The 16,111-nt window shown below is 59.8% G+C and overlaps 1 protein-coding gene across 3 annotated transcripts in view; it reads left to right on the forward strand.

Annotated features, from left to right (window-relative positions):
- The window catches only part of MAD1L1 (mitotic arrest deficient 1 like 1), a 318,931-nt gene that overhangs the window by 141,099 nt on the left and 161,721 nt on the right, over positions 1-16,111 (forward strand). For all 3 annotated transcript variants that reach the window (XM_066344271.1, XM_066344270.1, XM_066344272.1), the window contains one exon: positions 14,905-15,049. In XM_066344271.1, coding sequence (XP_066200368.1) covers positions 14,905-15,049 — 145 coding nt within the window. The remainder of the gene's footprint in view (positions 1-14,904; positions 15,050-16,111) is intronic.

Here is a 16,111-nt window from a genome sequence, read left to right on the forward strand (position 1 = left end):
TGCATGCGGTTTAGAACTGTTTCTATATATTTCTGCATCGCTGATTCCAAATCTGAAGTCCATTTTTTGGTGCATGCTCTAGTTTTTATGCAATTTTAATTTTTGTTACAGTTAATGGCATGCATTGGTTTTTAAGTTGGAGTTAAAGGGCAACGACTCTTGGATTGAACATAACCACAAGGCAATTAATGTTTTACAAACATCACTTTTACATAATTATAGTTGTTTTTAAATGTAAAAAAAAATTATCTGATAAAAACACCCTCTTATTTTGTTTTAAGATTGAATCATGGCTTCTTCGAGTAGGTGTAAATGTAAGAATAGTCCTGACACCTTCTGTTATATATAAGGTCTACCGGAAAGTTCTGTCCGTTTCTATCACAAGTTTTGACACGTAAGCACATGTTTATTTGGCGCATATGTGCCTCTCTATTTTTATCACTTAATGTATACATACTGACGTAGCAAATTAACTAAAACAAAGTTGATTCACGTTAGTATTATGTGTGAAGCGATAATGTACTCTGGCTACTGATAAAGTTCATTTACGCCACTGTATTGTATACGAATTTCAACAAGGAAGAAATGCTACAGAAGCATGTAGAAATTTATTGAAAGTGTTTGGTGAAGGTACAGCTTCTGATAGGACATGCAGAAGATGGTTCGAAAAATTCGAAACAGGTGATTTCGAACTTTCTGATAAGCCACGTTCTGGGCGACCATCTTTGATCGATGACGATGTTGTTAAGGCCATGTTGGAGCAATATCCTTTTCTGGCAACATTGGAGATCGCAGAAAGGCTTAATTCAACTCAGCAAACTATTTTGGACCATATTCGGAAGATAGGATTGGTGTGGAAATATATTATTTAATAAAGTTTATTGACAGTAAGAAAAATTTGTATTTTGTTTTATTCCAAAAACGGACAGAACTTTCCAGTAGACCTTATATATGTGACTGTTACACAGTTCAACGTCAAAGGTGCAATATTTCATCATTTGTGACACGTGCATATATTGCTTATTTTCAAGTTCCCTTTGGCGATCAAGACAAGAATTTAGCTCCTCATATTGTATGTCATAATTGTGAGGAAATACTTCATGACTGGACAAAAGGAAAATGCAAAGGAATGCCTTTTGGTATTCCCATGGTTTGGCGTGAACCTAAGGCCCACAGCAGTGACTGTTATTTCTGTCTGATCCATACAAAGGGCATCGGCAAGAAAAAACGGTATATGATCGCATATCCTAATATTCCTTCAGCAATACGGCCTATCGCACACTCGGAGACACTCCCGGTTCCAGTTTTCAATGGTTTTATTTCTTCTCAGGATGAAGAAAGTGAACATGGTGATCAAGTGTATTTTGATAAGATGCATGAGGAAATGGTTGTAGAATCTGAAGGGTCTTCTTCTGATGCCAAGCAGTCACTAACCCCTCAGCAGTTTAGCCAACCTGAATTGAGTTACTTAGTAAGAATGACATAAAAATTGTCCTCGACTTTCTGAAGTATGAGGAGCATAACTGGATCATTTGTGTGGATCTTAAAATGGTAAATTTCCTGCTAGGACAACAGAGAGGTTTCACGAAGTGTCCTTGCTTTCTGTGTGGGACAGCCGAGCTCGGGAGAAACCCTGGACACAGAAGGAGTGGTCGAAACGTGAAGCTCTGGAAGTAGGGATGCAAAATATTGTGAATGAACCTGTAGTTAATCGAGACAGGATCATTTATACCCCACTTCACATCAAACTTGGCTTAATGAAGCAGTTTGTTCAGGCTTTGAATAGAGAAAGCAAATGCTTTCAACATATTATTTCTGCTTTTCCTGCCTTGTCTTTCAAGAAGATAAAAGCAAGTGTATTCGATGGACCTCAAATTCGAACTCTCATACTTGACGAAGAATTTGCCAGGAAGATGAATAAGGAGGAGAAAGCAGCATGGCAGTCTTTTGTGGCAGTTACAGAGAACTTCCTTGGCAACAAAAAAGCAGAAAACTGGGAATTTCTGGTTCAAAGGATGCTGTTGGCTTTCCACGACATTGGATGTAACATGAGTGTTAAGATTCACTTCCTGAACAGTCACCTTGATAAGTTTCCCGAAAATCTTGGAGCTGTTAGTGATGAGCAGACTACTGCTGGAGCATCAAATGAGATTGTCCTCAACGAGTACACAAATGCAAGAGCTACAAATGCAAATTTTTGCCTGAATAGAATTTAAGTTTTGCGCAAATTTTATGATTAAAGTAACTGTTTTAGTATGTTCTATTTTGAAATTGTAGACAAATTCTGATGCAATCATATCTTTTAGTGTATTAGTGTATTTACTGCATCATATAAATTATTATATTTTCACAAAGATGATGCCCAAGAAGACATTCTACTTCATTATGTTAAACTAAATGTTGAAAATTTTACAATAAGATGTAAACCTAAAATCTTGAATTGCAAAAAAACTGTGGTGTACAGAGAAAAACTGTCATATTTGAGATCAGCACACTCGAATTAGGTAAGAACAAGTGTTTTTATGGATACAACAAAAAATTTGTTCCCCAGTGTAATAGGTAATCAGCAATGGAAATATTTTTAACAAGGAAAAGCCCAGGGTCACTGGTGAATTCTACCTTACACTTAAGGAAGAGGAAGAGGTCAGTGCCAGTCTTTCTCCAACTATTCAAAAAAATGGAAGAGTGGGGCCCTGGCCGGTTGACTCAGTGGTTGAGCATTGGCACGGTGTGTGGGGGTACTGGGTTCAATTCCCGGTTAGGGCACACAGGAGAGGCGACCAGGCTTCTCTGCCTCTCCCTCTCCCCCTCCCCCTTTCTCTCTCTCTTCCTCTCCCACAGCCATGTCTCAATTGGTTCGAGTGCATCGGTCCTGGACACTGAGGATGGTTCCTTGGAGCCTTTACCTCAGGTGCTAAAAATAGCTTGGTTGTGAGCATGGCCCCAGATGGGCAGAGTATTAGCCCCAGATGGGGGTTAGTGGGTGGATTCTGGTCGGGGCATATGCGGTGTCTGTCTTTCTATTTCCCCTCTCACTTGGAAAGAAAGAAAAAAAAAAAGTAGAAGAGCAGATAGTTATGCCCTGACTCATTTTATGGTGCTGAGATAACTCCAAAAGAATAAACTTGGTTTCCTCCCTTAAACCACATCCACAAAGTAACTCAGATGGATTAAAGACTGGAAGTATAAAACAAAACTCATGGTGTAGATTTTTGTAACCTTGAGTTGGGTACTAATTTCTTTCTTTTTATTTTTTTATTTTTAATGAGAGAGAGAGAGTCAGACAGGAAGGGAGAGAGATGAGAAGCATCAACTCGTAATTGTGGCACCTTAGTTATTCATTGATTGCTTTCTCATATGTGCCGTGACCGGGGGCTCCAGCCAAGCTTGTGACCTCTTGCTCAAGCCAGTGACCCCTTGCTCAAGCCGGGGACCTTGGATTCAAACCAGTGTCCATGGGGTCATGTCTATGATCCCACGCTCAAGCCTGTGTGACCTCGTGGTGTTGAACCTGGGACCTCAGTAACCCAGAGAGATGCTCTGCCCACTGCGCCACCACGGGTCAGGTGAAGAAATGACTTCTTAAACGTGACACCAGAAGCACAAGCCACAGAATAGGAGGCAAACGAGACGGGCTTCGTTGAAATTAAAAACTAAGTGCATCAAAGAGCCCCCTCCAGTAAGTGAAAGGCCATACCACAGACGGGAGGAAATATTTGCAAATCTTATGACTGACAAGGACCCAGTGTTCAGAATACATAAAGCAGTCTCACAACTCAGCACGACAACATCGTCTGCAAAGCCCAGCCTCACCAGTCGTCAGATAGGGCACGATTCTACCATACACCAAGGGGTGAGTTCTGTCAAAACCCAGAAAGCGGCAGGAGCCGGCGAGGGAGCAAGCTGCAGCCCTGGGCCCCGCTGTGCCCGCTCGGCCACGTTCGGAGCGGCGGCTCCGTTCCTGTCGTCCGGAGGTGTACAGCGGGGTGTCCTTCAGCGATGCGTGGACCATCAGCTCGACCCGTCCCCATCCGTCCTGTGGAGTACGAGCCTCCAAAGGGGGGGAGGTCCTGACATGTGCTCAGCGTGGGGGAACCGTGAGGGCCTGTCCTGAGGGGAACAGGAGAGCCACCGCAGGGTCAGCAGTGGGCGACTGCACTGCCCTGAGGACCAGAGGGGTCAGACTCACAGAGACCAGGCCAGGAGGGTGGGGCCGGCTGAGCATGGAGCTGCCCTGTGACCAGCGGCCTGTTCCCAGCTGTGTGCCCACGAGAACTGAGGACGTGCATCCCGTGTTCACAGAGCACGCGTCCCCTCCGCCGAGACGGCGAGGGCCTCTCGTCCGCCCACGGGGACGGATAAGCGGGCTGGTGCGTCTGCCCCGTAGCAGAGGAGCTCCGATTCCTGCTCCAGGAAGGGTGGACGCAGACGCGGTGCTCGGGCAGGGCCACTGACGGCAGCCTTCCAGAAGCCGGAAGCGTCCAGAGCAGGCGGGTCCCTAGACACCAGAGCTGGATGCGTCCAAAGCAGGCGGGTCCCCGGACACCAGAGCCGGACGCGTCCAAAGCAGGCGGGTCCCCGGACACCAGAGCCGATGAGTGGTCAGCAGGCCCGGGGAGGGGTGACGGGGAGTGACTGCGATGGGCACAGGATTCCTCTTTGGGGTGACAGAAACCCCTTGTGTTATCATTAGCGTTGGTGTCTGGACAGCATTGTGGATATTCCCAATGCAAATTTGACTTTATATAAATTTTATCTCAATAGAAAGAGGAGTCAGTTATTCAACAGGCGGTTTTGTAATGTCGTTTAATGCCTGACGACAACTGAGAAGATGCCCCCACAGCACCCTCGTTTCCTCCCGTGTGAACGGGGTGGACGGGTGAAGCCCTGTTCTGAGCAGGTCACTGGCCATGCGGGGACCGTCGTGTGTGGAGGGAGCTCCGGCTGGGAGCTCGGCGCTGGGGTGAGGACACCCCAATGAGCAGTCTGCCCCCTGCCCTAGTCCTCGGAGGACCCGCCGCTGCTCAGGCTCCTGGAGGCCCGGGGGCCCCGTGCAGCGGGGACGTCACAGGGGTGATGTCACAGCGGGTGCTGTCAGTCCTCACTTCTCTGAGTGTCCCAGTCGTGTCGTTTGCTGTTAAGGGGTCATTGCAGAGAAACGTCTTCGTCACAAGCTCTGGTCTCTGGTATGTGGGTCATGTTCTAGGTGAACTGCTGCCACACAGGAAGCAGACACAGGACTCGCCCTGTCTGGCTGTCCTCTCTGCTCTGGTGGCTGGTCTCCGGGCGTAGGTGCTTGCTGCAGTCCCCGGGGCTGTGGGCAGAGCGAGGCTGCACCTTGGAGCCCGTGCCCTCCCGGCCCCTGCGGGGAAGACCTCTGTCTCCAGACCCGGCTGTGGACGCAGTGACGGCTAGGCAGGGAGTGCGCGGACCCCACTGTGCCGTGGGCGGTAAGCACTGGGCTCCAGGCGGCATTGCCCTGGGTCACCAGTCTGCTAGAAGGCCGTGCGGAGTAGGGCCTGGAGGGACAGGCAGCACACCCACCCCCGTGGGCACAGGCCCCGAGCCCACACTGCTGAGGTGGGCGGCACCGCGGAGTGAGAGCCCGAGAGCCCTGGCAGCTCCTACCTGCTGCGCGGTCCCTCCGCCTGGAATGGTGCTGACACCCAGGAGGTGCCCAGTGTGCATCAGTGTGCGTGTGTGTGTGTGTGTGTGTGAGAGCTAGCCACCCTGGAGGAGGGCAGGGCTGGCTGCACCTGTGCTGCTCTCTGCTGCGTCGCTGACTTCCTCCCCGGGGACCAGGGCCCCGTCGCCAACGGGGACCTTGCGGGACTGAGGTTGGCCAGGAAGGCTGTGCTGAGCAGACCACACTTGTCACCAAGTGGTGATGCTGGTGTCTGCTGGCTGCTGCTGGGCAGTCAACGGTGGCACTGTTGTGGGTTTCTTGTGCAGCAGTAATATGGCACGTGCCCCCCAGGGTCCCGAGGATGGGTCCTCTCCTTGGCCATCACGCCCCGGCCCCATGTGGGTCGGTGTGCCCTGGGGCCTGCAGGGGACGCCCGCGCAGCTACTCGAAGGTGTGAGGTACCCGGGTGTCTGCCTGTCCCGGTGAACGGAGGTGAGCTGCCCGTCCAGCCCCCACAATGGCTCCTGCACAATGGAGCAGGAAGCCGCTTTCACCGCCGCGTTTCCTGTCTCTAATCTGCTCTCTGCAGATGGCCCGGCTCAGGCATCCGCGCAGCCCTGCGCCCCCGAGTGTGGCCTCTTCGCTGGCTGTTGTGTGAGCTGCGCAGGTTGTGGGCCGTGTGCTGAGGGAGATAGGGGCGCGCGGGGCTCCCTGCCACCCAGCCGCTGCGCACCCGCCCTCCCCAGTCAGGACCTGAAGGTCAGGGGCACTTCCTCCTCACCTGGTGCTGGGGCCCCTGACAGGCCTGGCGGGGCGGGGCTGTCCCCCAGAGTCCTCCCGGGGTTTCAGGGGGCGGGGCCGTCTCCCCAGAGTCCTCCCGGGGTTTCAGGGGGCGGGGCCGTCTCCCCAGAGTCCTCCCGGGGTTTCAGGGGGCGGGGCTGTCCCCCAGAGTCCTCCCGGGGTTTCAGGGGGCGGGGCTGTCCCCCAGAGTCCTCCCGGGGTTTCAGGGGGCGGGGCTGTCCCCCAGAGTCCTCCCGGGGTTTCAGGGGGCGGGGCTTCAGAGGGCGGGGCTGTCCCCCAGAGTCCTCCCGGGGTTTCAGGGGGCGGGGCCGTCTCCCCAGAGTCCTCCCGGGGTTTCAGGGGGCGGGGCCGTCTCCCCGGGGCTCAGGCTGCCGAGTCCTCCCGGGGTCTCAGGGGGCGGGGCTGTCCCCCAGAGTCCTCCCGGGGTTTCAGAGGGCGGGGCTGTCTCCCCAGAGTCCTCCCGGGGTTTCAGGGGGCGGGGCTGTCTCCCCAGAGTCCTCCCGGGGTTTCAGGGGGCGGGGCTGTCTCCCCAGAGTCCTCCCGGGGTTTCAGGGGGCGGGGCTGTCTCCCCAGAGTCCTCCCGGGGTTTCAGGGGGCGGGGCTGTCCCCCAGAGTCCTCCCGGGGTTTCAGGGGGCGGGGCTGTCTCCCCAGAGTCCTCCCGGGGTTTCAGGGGGCGGGGCCGTCTCCCCAGAGTCCTCCCGGGGTTTCAGGGGGCGGGGCTGTCTCCCCAGAGTCCTCCCGGGGTTTCAGGGGGCGGGGCTGTCTCCCCAGAGTCCTCCCGGGGTTTCAGGGGGCGGGGCTGTCCCCCAGAGTCCTCCCGGGGTTTCAGGGGGCGGGGCTGTCTCCCCAGAGTCCTCCCGGGGTTTCAGGGGGCGGGGCCGTCTCCCCAGAGTCCTCCCGGGGTTTCAGGGGGCGGGGCCGTCTCCCCAGAGTCCTCCCGGGGTTTCAGGGGGCGGGGCCGTCTCCCCAGAGTCCTCCCGGGGTTTCAGGGGGCGGGGCTGTCTCCCCAGGGATTTCACAGGGCGGGGCTGTCTCCCCAGAGTCCTCCCGGGGTCTCAGGGGGCGGGGCTGTCTCCCCGGGGCTCAGGCTGCCGAGTCCTCCCGGGGTCTCAGGGGGCGGGGCTGTCTCCCCGGGGCTCAGGCTGCCGAGTTCTCCCGGGGTCTCAGCGGGCGGGGCTGTCTCCCCAGGGCTCAGGCTGCCGAGTCCTCCCGGGGTTTCAGAGAGTTAGATTGTATCTGCACTCACGTCAGACCTTTATTTCCACGTGCTCTTTTCAGACACTTGTAGATGTTTCTCTGACTGGGATTGACTGGTCTTGTGAATGTTGTTGACCGCCCATAACGGCCCCGTCCCTCCTCCTGACCCCTACCCAGCACTGTCCTGTCCAAAATGACTGAAAAATGGAATTCCTGCATGGACGTCAGTGTCCCTAAGGTGTCCCTCCACGAATCAGCCCCCTGGCCTTTACCGTGCGGGAACCACAAGATGGAGCAGGATGTGAGAAGAAACAGTTACGAGTTCCTCTCCCGTTGCTTCTGCTGAGAACTGGGCATGGGGGGGCGCCCCCCCCCCAGGTCAGGGGAGCAGCTGCCCGCCGCAGGCCCGGGGCTCACAGAGCTGACTCCTGACACGAGAAATGCCAGCTCCACGCAGTGTATTTCTTCTTGAACTTTAAAAACTGATGGAGACAGGAATGACCTTTAGAAAGCAGGGTCAGTGCTTGTCCAGCTGCTCGAGTGCCCGCTGCTCACAACAGGAGGACGTGCTAGGTGAGCCCCCACGCCAGAGGGCCACCGGGCTGTGCCCGCACCTCTGCAGGTAACGCCTGGCACCAGGGTACACCAGGTGGGCCTGGGCAGTGAGGCCGGCATAGGGACAGCTGTCAGGGGCCTCCACGTAGAACAGGACGCCCACCTGGACCCTGAGCCCGTGAGGACAGGAGCTGTGGTCCCCTGCATTGTCTTTCTCTGACCTCTGGCTCCTGTGGCAGCGGCTGCAGCGGGGCACAGGGCCTCCCGACCGCAGGAGCAGGGAACCCCGCAGCCTGCCCTCACGCCGGGCGTGCGGAGGGGACGCAGGGACGTCCTTGTCGCCTGCTTGGTGGACTGGGAAAGGTCTGTCTGTGGGACAGAGGCAGCCGCTTGTTCCTCTGGAGTCAGTCCTGAGAAGTGAGTGCGTTTTCTGTTCACAGTCCTGCACCACAGGTGCTGGAGGCCGGGCCAGAGCCCAGGTCTGTCCAGGTTCCGCTGCCCCACGGTGCTCCTGTGCTTCGGCCCTGGCCACAGGGAGCAGCGTCCAGTGCAGAGACCAAGAGCACAAACCGTAGAGAGGGCCGGGTGTGTGGGCGCAGTCAGGCAGCGGAGGGCACGACCGCTGGGAGTCGTGGTCGCCGGACTCCTAATGTGGACCCGCGAGGGTGCAAAGGGTCTGACAGGAGGGCCCAGCCCTGCAGCCAGACAAGGGGGGATGGACGGCAGCCAGCAGGCTCTGAGGTGCCAGCCCCCCACGGGCACTGGCACAGCCAAGTGCCTCGTGACCCTCCTTCCAGCTGCCCTGGTGCCGCACGGATAGTAAGGCCCGTTCTGCCAGTCTATCCTCCCGTAGATTCTGCTGTCCTCGACCCAAAGTGCAAGAAGCCGGTGCCCGGTTAGTGTGGCACCCGCACAGGGACGCCGTGCCAGCTCTCCTGGGGCGTCGCGGCCCACAGGGTCCCTGTGAGAGGCGCCATCTCTCCGCACACTTGAAACCCCAGGTGACAGAGGCCAACGTTCTCTCTCTCAGTGCAGCGAGGTGTAAATGAGGGGTGCTCGTGAAAGCCCCTCCCCGCCTGGAGGTCAGCACCCCTGGATCGTGTCTGCGTCGCCCGAGCGCACGGTCCCTTCACAGCTGTCTGCCATCTCGCTCCCCGGGCGTGGCTGGCCCCCGGGAGCTGCCGCCAGCACGGGGCAGCTGCTCACGAGGACCTTGCCCCTGGTCTCGCCGCTGGTGCCCGCAACTGAGCCACCCTTGCCTGGGCTCCCAGCCGGGCCGGGAGGCTGCCCACCTGTGCGGCAACAGGTTGGTAAACGGTCAGTGCAAGTGGGTTACTCATTATGGTTGGGATTGAATTGAAATTGCAGAGGGTCATTTTCCTTCTCACGTCTCAAGGTCAGATGGAGTCTTTGCCAGGCGGCCTCCGTTTATCTGGACATGCAGATTAGATTTGGTGATCCACACAGAGAGGGGAGGAGTGGAGCTCATCGGAGGCACTGGGAGACGTGGCCGGGGGCTAGGCTGCGCCCTGTGGGCCCCTCCGCCTTCCTCTGAGAGGGCTTCCCCTCTGCTCTGCTGGTTTCTGCTCGTGTCCCTCTGGGGGTTCTTTTCAGGGAAATGCGTGATGACGCTTGGAGGCATTTATGAGGGTCGGACGGCGTGAATGAGGACACTGCCTGCCACACGGCCCGGGCGTCGGGACCGGCGGGCTGCTGCTCCCTCTCCAGGGCAGTCTGGGCGGCACCCAGAGGTCCGGCCCACCTCCCGCCATCCTGCCTCTGACCTCCCTCCTCCTCCCCCACACGTGCCAGAGTGACCGTGGCAAGATGACAGCCCAGGTCCCCCACTGCCTGGAGGCCTGTCTTAGCCATGTTGGTTGGGGCCGGCCGCCGGGGAGGGCTCCCTCAGGTGGCCGGGGATTTGGGTCTGAATCGGAGCCTGGCTCACCACCGCCCAGCCGCCTGACCCCACCAGGCTCACCACCGCCCAGCCGCCTGACCCCACCAGGCTCACCACCGCCCAGCCGCCTGACCCCACCAGGCTGTTCCCTCACCGGGGGACCAAGCCGTGGTGACCGTCCTCGTCTCGCAGACCCCCGTGGCCTGCAGCAGGGGCGGGCGTGGCATGTCTGGGGCATCAGTGTGGGTGATGTGGTCTGACTCTTCCCGTTCCCACGGAAGTGCAGGTGGTGAGAAGGAGGGTGCACAGGCGGCCGGGCCCCAGGTCACGCGTGCTGGCCGGTGAGCCCTCGGGGGCGCTGGTCGGAGCAGCCCCCTGCATACCCATGCCTGTGTGTGAGGGTCCTGCCCCGGGGCTGCCGGCTGGAAGGTCTGAGGGGCGCAGCCGCCCTTTTTCCGCGTTCGGGTCTGGCCGAGGCCGTCGGGGTGCGTGCGTCTCCGTGCTGACCTGCTGGGCGGACAGTGAGCAGCACGGGCCAGGGCCCTACAGGGGACGGCTGTCCTCCCTGGGCTGGTCCTGCCCGCAGGCCATGGCCAGGCCTCTCGGGCGAGTGTGACGGCCGTTGGTACTGACCCTCTGTCCCGGGCATCAGGGCCGCTGGGTGGTGGCTGGAGTTGGGAAAAGGTGGACCAGGGGGAGGCGGGGTGTACGGTTGAGCACGGGCAAGCCGGCATCAGCGGTGTCTTGAAGAAGGTCATTAAAATGTCTCCTGCCGCTGCGGAGTGGTTGTGTCCTTTCCTGTCCCTCGGAGTGGGTGTTCTTGGTTAGCAGACTTTGAAGATGACAGGAAAGCGGCTTCAATGGTCGTCACAGGACGTGAGGGTATACGAGTGCTGCGCTCCCCTGCTAGAACCTCCAAACAAGTCTCAGTGGTCGTCACAGCACAAAGCCCGGCCCGCATGTCCTGCTGCGGGCGCCCCCGGAAAGACAGTGGTCGATGAACATGCCGCCTCCTCCTCCAATAACTGAGAGCGGCATCTGCACGCCCAGAGGTTCACAGAAATGCCAGTGACCTCAGAGGTCACCTAAGTATAGAGCTGAGGGTTTAATTTTTTATGAGTTCCCTCTTACTCCCCAGAAAGGCTGAGCTTGAACTGAGCGTGTCGGGCAGGGGCCGGCGTGGGGTGCGGGCGGTGGGGCTGTGCTCGGAGCTCATGGGAGGGTGTGCGGCAGAGCTGCCCCGGCCTGGCCCGATGGCACGCACGGCTGGCACCCGCTGGCAGCTGGTTTGAGTCTGGGCTCTTTGGACTAGATTCCTGGAAGCCTCCGGAAACCGTTCTCCTCGGGAAGGCCGTGCCTCCGGTGTGCTGTCTCTTCTCTGCAGTGTGGCAGGGTGCTCCCCCAGCCTCCGTGGCTGCCTGCTGGACTGCTTCCCACAGAACTCACCTGTAATGATGAGCCCCCACTTCTAGTCCCTTCCCTCTGCCACCGGCTTCCTGCTTCCCGCTTCACTCAGGGACGTCCCCGGGGAGGCCGTCTGCGCTTTGTCCTGGTTCTCGCGGCCCCTCACCCCTCTCTGCGCAGCCCCACGGTGACCCCTCACCTCCCCCTGACCTGCTTTCTTCCCCACACCCCCTCCCACAGGGACCACAAACACTCACTTCCTGCCTCTTGTCGTCTGGGCCTGCTGCAGCTGCTGGCTGTGCACTGAGCCTCCCTCCCAGCTCTGTCCCAGCCAGAGGGTCCGGGGGACGGCAGGAGGTGCGTCCTTACCGGGGCGTGGTGTGAGCGGCACCTGTCACTCCGCAGCAGGGAGCTCGGGGCCGACGTTGGCGGTGCCTTCCCGTGGTCTCATTCCTGACTTCGAGGGTTCCAGCCTATGGCTCCCCCAGCCCGGGAGTCGTAGCCCCCCTGAGGTTGCAGCCTCGTGATCTCGCAGGCCCCGCCCCATTCTGTTCACAGGACGTGCGGGGTTTCCTGGGGACGCCCCTGCTGGAAGGAGAGTCCTCACGGAATCGGGCGTGGGCTGTTTGATCTCGGCTGTGTCCCCAGGCCTGGACACATGGCTGCCGGGCCAGTGAGGGCCAAGTGAGCCAGGAGTGAGCAAGTGAGTGGACCTCCACAGCGCACGGTCCTGACCTGCTCTGGACAGAGCAGCAGCGTCGCAGTGGTGTGCTGGGGTTGGGTTGTTACGTGTGAGAAGTGATGAGACCACTGGGCTTCGCGGGGTGATGCAGGGGCCGCCTGCCCGTGCTGACCTCTGTGTCCGGTGTCCCCGGGTCCTGTGTCCTCTGGGCTCCTTCCTTCCCACCTCGATGTCATGAAGAGCACTCACCCTGGGAGGGGCAGGTCTCCTTCCACAGTGGGCTTTGCCCTCTTCCTGTGGCATTGCTGGCGGTGACCCGTCCTTTGTCCTGCAGCGGACACGTCTGTTTCATGACGACTTGGCACAGGGGTGGGGACCGGTCCTTTGTCCTGCAGCGGACACGTCTGTTTCATGACGACTTGGCATGGGGGTGGTGACCGGTCCTTTGTCCTGCAGCGGACACGTCTGTTTCATGACGACTTGGCACAGGGGTGGGGACCGGTCCTTTGTCCTGCAGCGGACACGTCTGTTTCATGACGTCTTGGCACAGGGGTGGGGACTCAGCTCAGGCTCCTCGGTGCTTGGCTCCCCTCCCTGAGGGCTTGAGGCTGCCTGTGTTTTCGGGTCTGCACAGAGCTGGCCGCCAGGGGTCCCGGGCACCAGGAGCTCGGTCTCCCCGACTTCCCGCAGGTGGTCCCCGTGCCCTGTGGAGGTCTCCAGTGTGCCCGACACGGGTGTGAGGGCACCGTGCTCCCTGGGTGGGGCTGTCTCAGTCTCCTCGGGGTCATGTCTGGTGTCCCCGTGCTTTAAGCAGCCCTCGCCCTGAGCATCGCCCGCCATCCAGCCGACAGCCCTGCCACCTCCGCGCCTTCGCGCACGCTCTCCCCGCGTCACCTGTCACGAGCAGTGGTTGGAAGCCCTCTGAGCCCCCCCCCTGGACTCAGTGACCCCAGGGTCAGCGTCACAGTCCATGACTGGTCACTTGACCTGGGAGTGGTTTTCACTGGAATTGGAACGCCAGGCAGCCTGTTCCACACGAGTCACTTGTGCCTGTTTTTTTATTTTATGTTTTCGGCTGCGAAGCCCCTTGGGGGGTCAGGTGCGGGTGACCAGCTGCGCGGGGGGGGGGCTGCATAGTAATGTGACTTTCCAAGATGGCTGCAGTGACACAGAAGGCAGGCCTGGGGGCCCGGGGCCGATGCTGTGGTCTGGGCTGGGCCGGACCCGGGCTCCCCACTCGTCACGGCTGGCGTTTCGTCCTTGGGGGGTTCACCTGCACTTTCAGATCACACCTGGGTGTTTAAGGAGTGACACTGAAGCGTGATAGAGAGCCCCGCGCACTCACTGAGACGTGAGGTAGCACAGCCAGCGCACTGGAGACGCCGCCCGAGTGCGCCAGCCATCCCCGGGGGGGGGGGGTCTTCCTGAGCCAGGTCACCAAGCGAAGGGGGGGTAACGGGTGCCAGCGTGTCACCGGGCAGCCCTCTGCTCACATTGTTACGTTTTGCTATTCTCAAATGTCACCTCATAACACTCCTAGTAAGATTAGCTCTGTTTTATGTTTTTTGAGATTTTAAAGATTTCTTTTGGAAGAGGCTTCTTCCACTTAAAGAAATAGTGCAGTTCTACCCACGCGCATGCGTGCCCTGCCCCAGGCGCCCTACAGGGTCCCCTCCTCCCAGCCACTGCCTCCCCCCTCTGGTCGTCACCCCCCCCCCGTCGGCACCCCCCCCCGTCGTCACCCCCCCCCCATCATCACCCCTCCCGGTCATCGGCCCTGGTCAGGACTGTCCCCACTAGACTCAGGCGGCCTCTGAAGACCGCTGGGGAAGGAACAGGAGCAGAGGACAGCCCTGGACAGGGCAGTTTGGGGAAAGAGGCAAAGACCAGACTCTGAAGGCGCTTCACCTCCACGCCAGGAGGTTGGAGGTCAGCCGGGGGTGGCTGGGAGTGCAGGAGGCTCGACATCAAGTGTCCAGCCTTACCTGGGGTCTGAAGGCACTGCTGGGTCACGAACCCAGGTGGGAGTAGAGGGAGGGATGCTAAGAGCAGAGGTGGCGGGAAGGTCGGTGGTGGAGGGCCCAGGTCCAGCCCGGCCCAGCAAACAGCCCGGGTTCGGCCCGGCCCAGCCCACAGCCCACAGCCCGGGTCCGGCCCGGCCCAGACCACAGCCCAGGTCCGGCCCAGCCCAGCCCACAGCCCGGGTCCGGCCCGGCCCAGCCCGCAGCCCGGGTCCGGCCCGGCCCAGACCACAGCCCAGCCCACAGCCCGGGTCCGGCCCGGCCCAGCCCACAGCCCGGGTCCGGCCCGGCCCAGCCCGCAGCCCGGGTCCTCATGGACCTGGCCGTGCTGACCTGCCGGGCGCTGGCTTGGCGTCGGGGCTCTGCTGGGGTTCAGCTTCCTGGAGCGAGCAGAGGAGGCCTGGGGGTTGGGGCTCGACTCCCCTTCTGCACAGCAGGTGGCACACCTGGTCAGTGGACTCAGGGAAGCACCTGCTCTGGTCACGGAGCTCATCACACCGACAGTTGCCCCATTGCGTGTGGACTTGCGCCCCTGCGCCTCTCCTCGCCCGCAGCTCTGGGCTCGCCCTGGGGTCTGCTTGCGATGCCAGGCCCGAGGAGCGGGCGCTGCGCCTGCAGCCTCTTCCGGGGCCGGAGTGAGGAGCACGGGCCTGGGCCTGCGGGGTGGGGCCGGGTGCCGTCCTGCGGCCGCCTCACCCTCTGTCCTCTTGTGTGCAGTGCCCGGGAGCTGGACAAGGTCAGGCAGCAGCTGCAGGAGGAGGTCTGCCAGGTGAGCGCGCAGCTGCTGGAGGAGAGGAAGAAGCGCGAGACGCACGAGGCCCTGGCCCGCAGGCTTCAGAAGAAGGTGCTGCTGCTGACCAAGGTACGGGCCGTGGGGGGTGGGGGGCCGCGGGAGGTCCTGTCGGGCCTGCTTCCTGGTCAGCAGCACCAGCCCACCCCGCCACGGCCACTCCTGATGTTTCCTCTTCGGAACCCATGTCCGCCCGATCTCCGCCGGACAGGCCGGTCCTCACCACCCAGTCAGACATGCAGGGGTCAGCGTGCACTCTGGCTGCACAGGGCGAGGGGCCCGGTGGCTCAGACCGCGGTGCTGCCGTCCTGCCGGCCGGGAGGGCTCAGATCCGCAGCCGGGACTCGGCAGCCTGGCGTGGGCAGCTCCCGGCCCCCAGCGTGCGGTCCTGGGTCTCGGGCAGCCCTCCCTCCCCTCCCCTCAGGCCGGGACGTGCGCTGAGAACCAGCAGTGCCCGGCGTGCTGGGGACGCGCTCTTGTCCCGGCCTCGGCTGTGGGCCGGTGCTCTTACTGGTCTGTCCTGAAGAGCTTCTGATGTCTGGCTCGAGAGCGGAGTGCACTGGAGCATGAGGTCGGTTTCTGTGAGAGCTTATTTAAAGTGCTGCCTCAGATGCTGGGATTTTGGAAGACGGGGAAGGAAACACCCAAATCTGCCCCCGACGCTCGGGGCCAGGGTGGCGTCTGCCGTGCTGGGCAGCGGCTCCTCCCGCCTCCTGGGTCCGTGCTGCGTGGGCTGTGGCCACCCCACCTCGGCCGCGTCTGGCTGACCACACTCGCTTATTCTGGTCATTTCTGATGAAAGCCTGGCTCTTTGCCACCGGGCCTCTGGTGATGGCACTTTCAGGACACGGGTCAGGTTGGGGCTGCTCTGACATGTCCCTTAACGTGGCCGCTCGTCCTCAAAGACCTCGCACGAGACCTCGCGTTGCCTCAGCATCACATGGTCCCGTCCAGGGCGCCCTCTGCACAAGCCCAGCCACTGCCTCTGCAGCCCGGGCTTGGCAGGTGGCCTCACAGGGCAGACGCTTCAAAGTGTCTTCCTGCTGCCTCCTGGCACGGAAGGGGCATGGTCCTGTGCCTGGTCAGCCATGGCCAGTTATGTGGAACCAGCCTCTTAGGACCTCACTGCCCCCC

This window comes from Saccopteryx leptura, chromosome 6 (genome assembly GCF_036850995.1).
Source record: "Saccopteryx leptura isolate mSacLep1 chromosome 6, mSacLep1_pri_phased_curated, whole genome shotgun sequence".
Lineage (NCBI taxonomy): Eukaryota > Metazoa > Chordata > Mammalia > Chiroptera > Emballonuridae > Saccopteryx > Saccopteryx leptura.